The sequence below is a fragment of the Falco biarmicus genome, chromosome 7 (genome assembly GCF_023638135.1).
Source record: "Falco biarmicus isolate bFalBia1 chromosome 7, bFalBia1.pri, whole genome shotgun sequence".
NCBI lineage: Eukaryota > Metazoa > Chordata > Aves > Falconiformes > Falconidae > Falco > Falco biarmicus.
In genome coordinates, this window is record NC_079294.1 from 29,305,161 (window position 1) to 29,317,253 (window position 12,093).

Consider the following 12,093-nt stretch of genomic DNA (forward strand, 5'->3'; position numbering starts at 1 on the left):
TAAAATAGAATCCATTTTTATTCATTGCTAAAACATTTTATTATTAGCAGTTCAGGACAACATCCAATGCTAAAAAGAATGCCATGACATAATTCTTAAAATATGTTAAGCTGCTAAGACTAACACTACTTTGAGGTTAATTTATTTATGTGACTTATTCATGACTCAACCCCACTGAAGAAAATCAAATAGAAATAAAAAGAACCTATACTTTCTGTACAGTTATTTTCTACCAGGCTGCTTCTGTCACTACGGACAGGAATAGTAAGCATTTCTGCATAAAAGTTTAAGAGTTATCAAGAACACAAAAGTACCAAAAGCCCAAGGCAGTATTACAGCTGACAAGTTGGTGGGAGTGGAGTGACTTCACCTATGAAGTCAACCAGACTTCCTAAGCTAAACAGAGGACTTCTTCAGGTATGAGTGCCACAAAACTACATACTGTTGGTGACTATATTATATCTTTTGGCACGATGTATGATAAGAGTCAGAGAAGCGGGGCTGATCAGTCTTAAGAAAAGTCTAAAGTAAAATCTTACTGCGGACTTCAATTGCCCAAGAGCAGGACATAGAGAAGACAGAGCCAAACCCTTCTTGGAGGTGCTCACTGCAAGTATGAGAAGCACTTGGCACAAGCTGCAATGTGGGAAATTCCAATTAGATCAGGAAAAATATTTCACAACACGACTAGCCAAACACTGCAACAGGTAGCCCAAAAAGGCGTGAAATCTCTGTCCCTGGAGGCACCCAAATTCACCCAGGCAATGCCTGAGCCACCCGATCCAAGCTGGCCTTCCTGAGCAGAGGGTGGGATCATGCAGCCCTCAGAGGTCCCTTCCAGCTCAAGCTATTACATGATTGTATGTCATTACGGAATTGGTGCTGACAAACAGCTTACTGAGAAATTCTGGGATGTAAATTACCTAACACCTTAAAAAAAAAAAAGTGTTATCTTTTACAAAGCATTAAAAACTGAGCCCTAAGTCTTAAAATTCTCATCAGTTTCCACATCTATTAAGCATATTTTGCTGTTCCTCATCTGTTTTATAATTTGAAATGGAATCAGTAAAATGATAGTCCTTCTTCCCTGTACCGACTGCCTGATACGAGTTAGCTACAACTAAGCGCTGCGTTTCATTTTATTTTCCTTAATATGCATCAGCCTCATCCCAAATACAATTCCACTTTGGCTCTAATCTAAACAGCATTTGTATATACCAGTTATCTATTTTAGTCACCGTTTACACTATCTAGGAAATAAATAAAAAAGACAAATGTATACCAGATATCAAATATGTGTAATCTTCTCACTTGAATTTAACAACACCTATTATGATTCCCAAACTCAACTATTCCTTCCATTTTTTGGCAACATAATATGAAGTTATGTTCCCTAGGATTTTGAGACAACACCATTACTGTCCTCTTAAAAAAAAAAAGAAGAAGAAGAAGGAGGAAAATAATTTCTCTGTAAAACCTCAGACTAAAGGAAAAAAACCAGCCACTTTTTGTGGATGGTAGCAGAGAGGACAAATAGACTTTACCACACATTTCCCTGAGGCATAGCAGTGTTACAAGTTTACTTCGAACCTATGTACTTAATTATGTATTTCCCAGCTAATTTCCATATCTTACATTATAAATCTTACAGATTATCCCACAGGTTACAAATAGACTGGAAAAGAGAACTGTTTTCTAATTGTTGATACAGCGCCTTCTAATTAATGCAATCTGCTACCTGCCTTAAGGGTACAGTGACCTGAGGAATCACCATCCTAAGACGTGAGGCAAGAAATTAAAAAAAAGGAAACAATAACAAGTTTACAGAAGAATGCAATCAACATGCATTTTCAGGCTTTTTCTTTTTTACACTGGTACAAACAAATAAACAACCCATAAGACTTTCCTGAACAGAATGCTGAAAACCCCTTCTCATTATTGAAGGATAATCACTGCAGTTGGACTTTACAAAATCCTGGTTAGCCCAAGGGCTCCACTGCGTCTAGCTTTATTAGATGCTTGGATATAAAACGGCTCCTGCCATCAGGACATCACAGTTTAAATAAACTGCATGCAGGAGAACTGCGTCAATAATCTTGTACTATGCATGACTGTCAGGTACCAAGTGCAAGCTTTACCCTACTCCCAGCATTCAGAACTATGGAAGGAGACCAGAGGTCTTGAAAATCCTCCAGAAACTCAACTCTTACCACAGCAGACAACCTCCTCCAGAGATCTTCCCAACCTCTAGGGGAGAAAGGATTTGGAGCAGCCTGGACTGGCCAGTGCACAAGATCCAAGACTTCCTGGAAGTGGTGGAGAAAAAAATACATGGCAGTCTTGCCACGTACCAGCCACTGAGCGGAGAGCCGCACTCCTCTGCTTACTACCATGACCAATTCTTCTTGCAGAAAAAGAGGGGCTGCGGGCTAGCCTCATAAAAATCCCACCCTTTTCCCCATCTTGAAGCTACTCACTTCAGGGTATTTTGATTTACATTGTTTTTACTGTTCTAGTACTGAAATTTCTTCAACTGTTGCTGCAGGAGGGAGCATTTAGTAGGGCAGCTATATGAATGCAGAGAAAAGTCAGTCTTGAGTCTCAGTTCTTTCATAATGGAAACCTTTTTTCCAACACACACACACAATTATTTTCTCCTAACTACTCCAATACAGGTTTCACAAATGCTATTTAAACAAAGCAATGGCCATCTATAGCTCAAAGCAAAACAGCAGGGATAAGAAATAAACAGAAATCAATACTTTGCAAGGTAATCTAACATATTCTGATTTGTTCAAATGAAAACATTGCACAAATCACAATACACTGTGGTTTACACCCTTCAAATATCTTGAATAAACAGTCTTCTGACAAGTGAGGCAGATTCTACTCATCACTGCATTAGACAAAGGTAAATAGCTAATTTACCAGCTAAAGACCAATACCTTCACACTGCATAGAAGACATTACATCCAAAACATATTTTAACCTCTTGCAGAAACAGTTCAGTTATCAACTTGACCAAAAAATGTAGAAAAGTGCCCATTTTTTTATCGTGTTACTTTTTCCCACCACTGTCCAATGGTCCAAGAACCATGGACTCGCATATCTGCTTTTGATTCCCACCTTACACAGCACTGATGTTAAAGGAGTATCATGGTCCCATTCATCAGGGACTTAAATCCCAATTGCTTTAAAACAGGAAAAGCAAAATTTCAAAGTAGTCTAAAAAGACTAAACAATGAACTAATGTCTTTGCTTCAGAAGTGAAGAAAATTTATACTATGAAAATTAGTATAAAACTGTAAGCAATTCACAGACATCATGGCAGTGAAAAAATACAATTAAGTGGTATATTCAAATTCTGACCAAACTTTATAAAAAAGCTGAAGAAATAAGGGGCAACAGTTCCTAATAGCCACTGTTGCCTTCATGGAAAAACGTTAATTTTGTGCTGCTCAGCATAGTAAGACTGAGTGTAAATCCTATACCTGAATGTACAGCTTTTTTCCTTCAGAAAAAGGAAAACTACAATAACAACACTGAGGCAATTACTGATTTTTGGCTGACTGCTCTGTCCTTCAATTGATCTTTGCTCCTAATTTACAATTACAGCATGCTTGTAATTAATATATGGTTTAGATGGAGTAGTTTAGTTTTCAATAAAGTAGTGTCTTTTAAATTAACTAGATTACTAGTTAATTTACTAGATAACACTGAAGGTCTGCATTTTTGTATGTGTTACTCCATGACAATTTCTTCTTTCCTAATTATAAGGAAAATTTGGTTCAGAGAGGCAACCACAACAATTCAACCTTGAGTACTGCCTCTCCTCTTATTTCTCTAAGCATTAGCTGAAGTTTTGTCAGACTTTGATACAAGGTATAAACATAATCATGTTAGTGACACCTGTCGTGACTTGGCCCCACTTTTATTTGCCAGTCAATATGTTTACCAATGCATATACATGTAAGAGTATTTATGGTTGAACTTGGTCTTCTTTTAAAAACACTCTTTAAGTATGCAAAACACACATTAAAGAAACCACTGCACTGAATTGAAGGTTGGGGGGTTTTTTTTGCGTTTTCTCCAAAAGCTGATATTTCAGAATTCAGAGCAAAGTTTTACAGCATAGTTCAAGCATATCTGAAGCACTGTTTCAGAACACTGAAGTTATTCAGGACTCTGATAACCTTGATTTCTTCTTTCCTATTCATGTCCAAAACAAACACAGGAACTTGCATACGCACACCACACACGGTCCAGTGAAGTTCCCTACCATTAGTTGCTGTACTCGGGCCCAAATTTCTACCACATATCTGAAGTTATGTCAGACTCTGCTTGTACACAGTAACAGAATTTGCCCCTTCTTTCTGGTTTAGAAATGTTACTAGAAAACAGAAATAAAAGAAGAGCCAGCAAGAGAGGTAAATCGGTTGTAACTTCTCCTGCCAAACATCCTATAGATATCTAGCTGGATTAACTTTTTTAAAAAAATTCTGTGTTTTCAAGTATTTAATTTGTATACTCATGCCCCAGATGCAAGATGAGCAGTGTTGCACATACTTTTTAAGGTAGCTAACAATCAGAGCTCTGAGCAGTTTTTCAAAACTTGTAATTCCAGAACAGTTTTCTGCATAAATTGAGTTTGCTTATAGTACTCTCATGGGATAAAATCAGGCTGGATTACAAAGGGTAAGTAACTTATGTTCCCTGTTCCCTTTGGCTTCTTTCCCCAGTTTCTCCGTTTAAGAGAGCTGGATTATATACCCATTGCTGATGAGTCACATTCTGGGAATACTAGAAGATGTTGTTCTTAATTTAATGCATTCATTTCACTTTTCTGTAAAGTCTAACATTCAGTAAAAAAATAAAATTACCAACATACTTTAGACTTCCTAAACTCTAATTATGTGTCCATACTAGTATACAACTTGGAAACTGAGAAGTTCCAATTGAAAGATCAAAAGAAAACCAGTGTTTAGCCACGCAAAACCATTACTTGAAGATTACTGACTTCCATAAAGATCTGTTAAAACAAATATCTTAAAAGACAGCACAGCATTCAAAATAAGCCATTCAACTCACTGTCCAAAATCAGTAATTGCAGACTACACTGGAGAGAAAGGAATATTTACAGATTTTACCATTCAATGTATAAAAAGGTAGACCTATTGCCCTGATACCTCCTGCAAGAAACTGTTTTGAAGGTGCATGAGAACTGCATGTCATAACTGTGTAGTGCCCATATCCCAGTAATGCAAAATTGATGCCTCATTTTTTGTAACTGCATTATTAAGTCTCAGTATTCAAATAAACAATCATACTTTCACGTTTAACATTTTGTATTCACACTCATGCTTTAAGGGTGCTTAGTATATTAACAATAAGCAATACCTTATAGATAGTGTTTTACAGTATCAAGAACTAATGTTCTTTTTGCAGATTTAGGCAAAGTGCTGAGCAAATTTTTCTTTCTGAGAACTTTCTACTAAGCAAGCAGTCAGGAATGATCCAGTATCTGCTTGGCAAATTGGCTATTTAAAGGCATAACAACATTTTTTGAATGCAAGCTCTGGAAAGTAATTTATATCCCTGTTTTCCATTCCCTTTTATTGCCACACATTTTCCTGCCAAAATAATCCACGCAAGAATGCATGACTGAAAGAATCTGCTCTGAGTTCAATAGTGTACTGTCAACTCCCTTAGTCTGATATATGACTCTTAATTGAGGAAATTGCCATATTTCTCTTTTTCTTTTTAAAACAGATTTTTAGGAGTAGCTCCCAAGAAAGAGATAATGAAGAACAGCTGAAAAAAACCTGCATCTCCAACACTCTGTGACTAGTTCAATAAAAGCTAGCAGTCATCATTCAGGAAGACAAAGCCTCTGCATTTTGCAGACCAAATATATTTAAAATTCTTTACTTTCTGTTGATTTAGCAGTGACATCTGAAAGTGGATAGATAAAACGGACAAAATCCATTCACATGACAGTAACTGAATTTCAAATATATGATATCTGGTGTGTTTTAAGTAAACACTAAAGCTATAAGAGTAGTTAGATTCTCCCTTTGCTAAAGGAGCAAGTAAAAAACAAGTCATACTGTTGCACATAATTGCATTTTTCTAAAATAACTGTATACTAAAAAACATTTGGAGAATCTACAAGAATGCATATCAGGATTGAAAACAACCACAGTAAACACTTAGAGATTAATGGATTCACATGTATTTAATTTATTTATTATTCTCCAAACAAAAAAAAATAATCTGAAAACAACTGACAACATATAGCATTTCCTATTAAGAAATCCTGCAGTAATGCATGCCATGTGCAGCAATACACGTTTGCAGGATTGAGTCTAATACTTAGTTGCTCAAGATTTAAGCAAAGCTATAAGCAGTTGCCATTGCTTCACAATGGAAATATAACATTTCAAAAAATCATAGTTATTAGACAACAATTATTTTCATGATTACTCTTATTTTGGTTACCTAAGTCTAGGGTTTTCATCCTGTATTTAAATCCCATATTCAAAACACCATTATATGGCAGACCACATAACAGAGCATGTTTTTCAGAACAGTGTTAGCAACACTAAACTTTCATTACAGGTTTTCTCTCTCCTGCCCCCCAAAAGTGCACCTGCTGTCACAGTTCAACGACTACAAAATGAACTAAACCTGTTGAGTCTGTAGTGGGAAATGTCAGTTTACCCAGGATTGAGAGCATTCAGCTACTGCAACCAAATCCACCTGTGTTCAACACAATTGTGTAACAATTACATTGGTTCCTATGTTAGTAATACTGTTGATTTCTATAAACAACATTTTGTGGCTCAGCATTTCAGAAGTAATTAACTCACTACAGGAGATGTATGAATAATCACTAAATGTGTGAGGGAAGAGAAAATTTCAGTTGCAAAAAGATCCTTCAATATATCAAGTAAGGAATTTTTTTTGGAAAAAGGCAGGTTACACAGATATATACAGATTTAACTAGTGCAAACCGTATTGCCTCATGAGGCCAGCACTCCCTCTAAATGACTACAGGCTTGCTGCAAGACAGTGTCTGCAAACATGTTTGTGGTATTTGAACAAGCAATACAAATAATTGGTCACTGGAACACCTACCATGTTTTGTGCTTTAGGTTCTTTTCACAGCACTAATCCATCAGAAAAAAACAACATGCATGCAAATAACACTTTCATATTCTTAGCTAAAAGTTGCCTCAAGCCTTGCAGTAATTCTTAACCAAGTTGCTTAGGCAGAAATATTTTTTGTTGTTGCTTTGTGGGTCTTTTGAAACAGCACTTTCAGCATTTTCAGGTTTAAAAACCAGTTGCTTTGTTTATCATTCTAATCTTCTATTCCCTGCCACTTCTCACATGTCTTCCCCTTGGGCATTCCCTAGCTTTGTAACATAAGTTTTGCAATTGTTTTGGAGTAGCCCAGGTCTCCATCAAGACCAGAAGATGAAGAAAAAAAGAGGAACACAGGATAGCTGCTCCAGAAAATAAACTGATTGCCCCAAGTGGTAAGGATTCACCACACAGGTCATCTAGCACCAGATACAAAAATCACACCGTTGCTCGACAGTTATCGCTTACCTCCCGCAATTCAAGCCTCTGAGCCACTGCTTCCAGACTTTCCTGGCCCGTGCTTTCCACTGACAGGGTGAACTCAACAAATTCATTGTTTAGCAGCTGGATACGAGCCACCAAGCAACTCTTGCTGGATACTGTGTAACGTCGAGTTCGTTTCAATTTCAGCCCAAAAGGTAGCGGCATCTTCTTTTTCCTCCACAGATGGTTACTGATAAAAAGCTATGACCACTGAGACCTTGAGAAGGGACAAGCAGCTATCTCCTCTCAAAAGGTAAGGCGCTGTAACGTCTCCAGAGATCAACCAGCAGCAGAATCCATTAAATACAAGCAAGCTTTCCACCAAGAGACAAGTAGAAGGGGCATTCACTGGAATCCTAGTAAGGAGCAGGAGAGAAAGAGAATGGATACAAGAATGAGAAATACTTTCACTGAAAGGAGAATAGCATCATGGGAAATATAACACATGTAGTTTCTCTAAATCTAAATAATGAGCATACTTTCCAAAATGCAGAGCTGTTACGCATTCAAATAACAAAATAAGCACCAGGGTTTCTGGTTTTTCCACAGGTGACACCAGTCTTTGGCAAGTTGGTATTTTTTTTAAACTGGCTAGTTAATAATGAGTCTTAATCAAATGTGGCTGCAACGCCTTAAAATAAGTATTTCTAAATTGAATCAATACTTGAATAAATACATCTACAAAGTCTGAGTTGCCTAAGCTATTTCTAACACTGAAAAAACCCATTTTCTTTCAGAGCAAATCCAGCAACCTGGCTTGTTTTTCAGAGCAGCATGCAGCCTCAGCTGCTATCTGCTGGATTAAACACAAAACCCATTCTCAAAAACGATTAAGGCCCCCCCCCCCAAAAAAAAAAAAAAAAAAAAAGAAAAAAAAAAACCAGGAAGAGAGGCGTTAATGCTCACACCTTAGCCATTTCCTACCAGACAATTAAAATCCAACTCCTCTAATTTTCCCTGATTTACAGCTAGCTGTACCGTTCGTTCTTATGCTAAAGTGCTGTGTGATGTTTCAGGTCACGCTTTGCCTTGCCGAGAGAGCATGTGAATTCTGAACACCATTCGTTTTCTTATTTTTCCTTGAAAAACACACTTACTCCTAGTCGAAAGGCAGCCACCCGTTTCCCCACCTTTTGTAAACACCTTCACGCCTCCTCTCCTGTCAGCCCCGTAACACAACAGGCTTCGCCTTTCTCCTCTGTCAAGCACCTTCTTCCCGCAAAATTAGTTGCTCTTACTAGCGCTGGTCTGCAATAGCACATGCAAAATAAAAACATTCGCTAATATACGGCGGGGGGGGGGGGGCGGGGCGGGTCTCACAGGCCCGTGCGCTGAGAGAGGGCAGGCGCTGCGGCTACAGCCCACCCTGCAGAGACAGCCACCGCCGGGGGGCTGCGCCGCGGGGCGGGGGCGATGCGCCCCTGCGACCGAGACCGGGACCGGGACCGGGACCGTCCCCCCGCGGCGCTACCGGGGGGGCGCGGCCACCGCGCACCGCTGCGAGCGCCCTGCGCCTGGCGGCCGCCACCCAGAGCCGGCCCTGCCCGCCGCCCGCTGCGCTGGTTCCCCGCACGGTGGGAGCTCTGCCCGGGGACCCCTAGTGGCAGCGCCGCACCGCCTGCAAGGGAAAACAACGGCCTACATGGGTTTTTTTCAGGCTGGTATGTATTAGTAACACATTTTAAAAGGTATAATTTAATTTCTGAAGACTTTTTGACTTAGACAGGAATAACGTGAGCATATGCGTTTCTTTGGGGTGGGGGAAACGGACTGGTCTTCCTAGCGCACCTGTGTTTAAACTCCAAGGTGTAGCTATACTTTTACATTTGTATACATACCTAGAAACTATGTGTTACTCGACACAGCCCCAAATGCGGCTGAAAGCCTCCTATCCCACTCCCTAGTCCCTCACAAGCAGCCCGGCACAGCGGGAAGGAAGGCAGAAAGGTGCCAAAGGCCTCACGGGGAGGAGGAGGAGGCAGCATTGGATTTTTCCTCAACATCTTTGCAACCCTAGTCCAAAGAATGACAATAAGCATATTTCGTGACCACATTTCTAATAATCTGGAAGCAGTTCTACCATCCTACACAATCTCCATCCCCAACAGATACCACCTATAAGCTTAATTGAATCAAAAAAAAACCCTGACCCAAACACCAGCTTGTTTATTTTTGCATGCAGCTGCAGAATAAATAACTGATAGCAACAGGTTTGCCTGAAAAATTTAGGGATACACAGGGACTCCCCACTTTATTCCTCGCTCCGCACTTTGATCCTCCAAATCCTGCCTCCCTGGAGCAGCATGCAGGGAATGCTGTACAGACAAGCTTTTATTTTCCTGCCCACTGCCAGCAGAATCTCACACTGGGTTTATTCCTGGCAGAGTAACTTTTGGCTGACTGACCTCAGCTCACGTCCCCGAGGCCCATTTTCCAATACATTCTTTGCACAGTTACGCACTTTCTTCAGTGCTGCAGCAACGAGAGAAACCAACTTACTCATCTTTTTGAAAGCTGTGGTCAAAGCACAGTGCTGTTTTAATCTCAGTTGTTATGTAGTACCACTGAATATGAAAGACTTCCAAACTTTTATGCCCCCTTCAGGCCCTTAGAAAAGTATTCTAAGGGCATTAAAAAAAAAAAAAAAGAAAGAAAGAAAAAGAAAAATAAGAAAGGCTAACCAGAGGCTGACCTGACAGGTGACATTTCCAAACCATCTAACGCTGACATGAGGCAATCTCAGCCCTTCAGTTATTGCCCTATGCAGACAGGTAGCAATGCAAGCAGAGGAAAGGAGTTTAGAGCAGAATTTTCAGAACGTGCCAGGAGCACTCTTCAGGTTGTGAGCTGTTGTTTGCATTTATTGCCTTACTGAGCATTTATGTATTTATGCTAAACAATTTAACTCAGTACATGTCTGACATAATCTTCATTACTTCTTCTGAAACACGTTTATAACAAGGAAAACTTCAGTAACTAACTTCCAGTCCGTGCCACAAAAGGCCAACTAAAAAAAATTCCTGACATATAATAAGTGCTGCAGAACAAAGGCAAGTTTGATGAGTAACACTGAGGTATCATTCAGTAACTTCTACTGCTAGCCATGTGTGCTTCTTGCAAACACAGCTGTGCTTTCTGCAGTGCTAGGCGCTCTCATGTTTGCCTTCTGCATTACTTTGAATTCGGACACATCTATGTTGTTATAAAGCTACTTTAACAAAAAGGAACTACATACTGACAGGAGTTACAAATCCCATTGATGACCTCTACAATAACAAGCCTTTATTTAGCAAGCCTGGAATTTTCATGCAACAGCTAAAAATGTCTTTATTGGCCAAACTTTGTACATTTATATTTCAACACAAACAGGTAGTTTCTAAAATGTTGTATTATAATTTCAGCAACATGGCCACGACTGATGAACAATTACTGAGTACTGTGGTATCTTTCCCCTTTACTGACACTTCCCACTCCCCTCTCAATAATTAGCATTTTATTTTACAAAGAATTTTTGAACAGCCAGCATGAATGACAGCAAGGAAGGTGAAACTGCAACATATGACGGTGGAAAAGGGTTCCTATTATTTCGAATGCTTAAAATACATCTATTGCTTTCAGAAATATTTGGGGAGCCAAAAAAATCAGAATACTCCACCCTCCCCTTGTTTTACCAGTTAATCTTTGACATGACTCTTGGACTGAAAGAGCAACAATAAGTGCATATCTCAAACCTCCCCCACCTCCAAAAGCACAATTCTACAGCCTTTACTTTTCAAAAAGTAAATGCTTGGAACTCCTTAGTCTTACAGTACATGGCAGAGAAGATCACCTGCCTTTTTTTTTTTGGTTGGTTTTTTTTTTTTTGCTGTGCCTCCTGTTTTCCCCTTACCTTGTGCAGCGATCCAAAGACACCCTGTCTCCTTTCACATACGTGTAGCCGAAGAAACCTCACAGCGCTCCAAGACTCTTTTTCCCGGAGCCGTCTCATCTGTATTCCTCGGGAACTGACTTACTGTATTCCTCTTGTCCGAAACAGCTGCTATCTCGGCTAACCCACCTTCCTCTCAGATCACTCATAGTGAAAACATTCCTCACTTCCTGTCTCAAAAAACTTGCTCTGGATATCATTCCACTGAGGAAAGAGCTGGGGGTGGAAGAAAATACTGCAACAAAATAAACCTGTGCCAGCCAGCTCTTCAGGCAGCCTCTTTCATGTGACGCTGCGCTGCATGCCTGCAGATTGTGTTCTCGGGAATATTTTCAAATCGCCAGTCTCTGTGTGCCTCTGTGTGTGTGCATTTAATTTCTTTTCCTGGAGGCGTTCCCCTTGCTCTATCCATGCGGAAGGATACGCTGAAAGAATTAAAGCAAAGGCCCGTATGCTTGTAGCCCATTACCTCAGAGAGTTGGAATGCTTGGCAGGGAGAATGTCAGCAATGAACAGCTGCTTCTCTGGCTACAGGG

General features: G+C 39.7%; 1 protein-coding gene across 2 annotated transcripts in view; it reads right to left on the reverse strand.

Annotated features, from left to right (window-relative positions):
• Positions 1 to 12,093, reverse strand: part of PTPN21 (protein tyrosine phosphatase non-receptor type 21) — a 47,729-nt gene extending 35,636 nt beyond the window's left edge. The window contains exons 1-2 of one of the 2 annotated variants that reach the window (XM_056346030.1): positions 11,519 to 12,093; positions 7,615 to 7,985 (exon numbers count right to left, since the gene is read on the reverse strand). In XM_056346030.1, the coding sequence (XP_056202005.1) occupies positions 7,615 to 7,794 (180 nt within the window). In that variant the 5' untranslated portion in view covers positions 7,795 to 7,985; positions 11,519 to 12,093. Of the gene's footprint in view, positions 1 to 7,614; positions 7,986 to 8,759; positions 8,883 to 11,518 lie in introns of those variants that run through there. The other variant, XM_056346031.1, reaches the window with a different exon arrangement.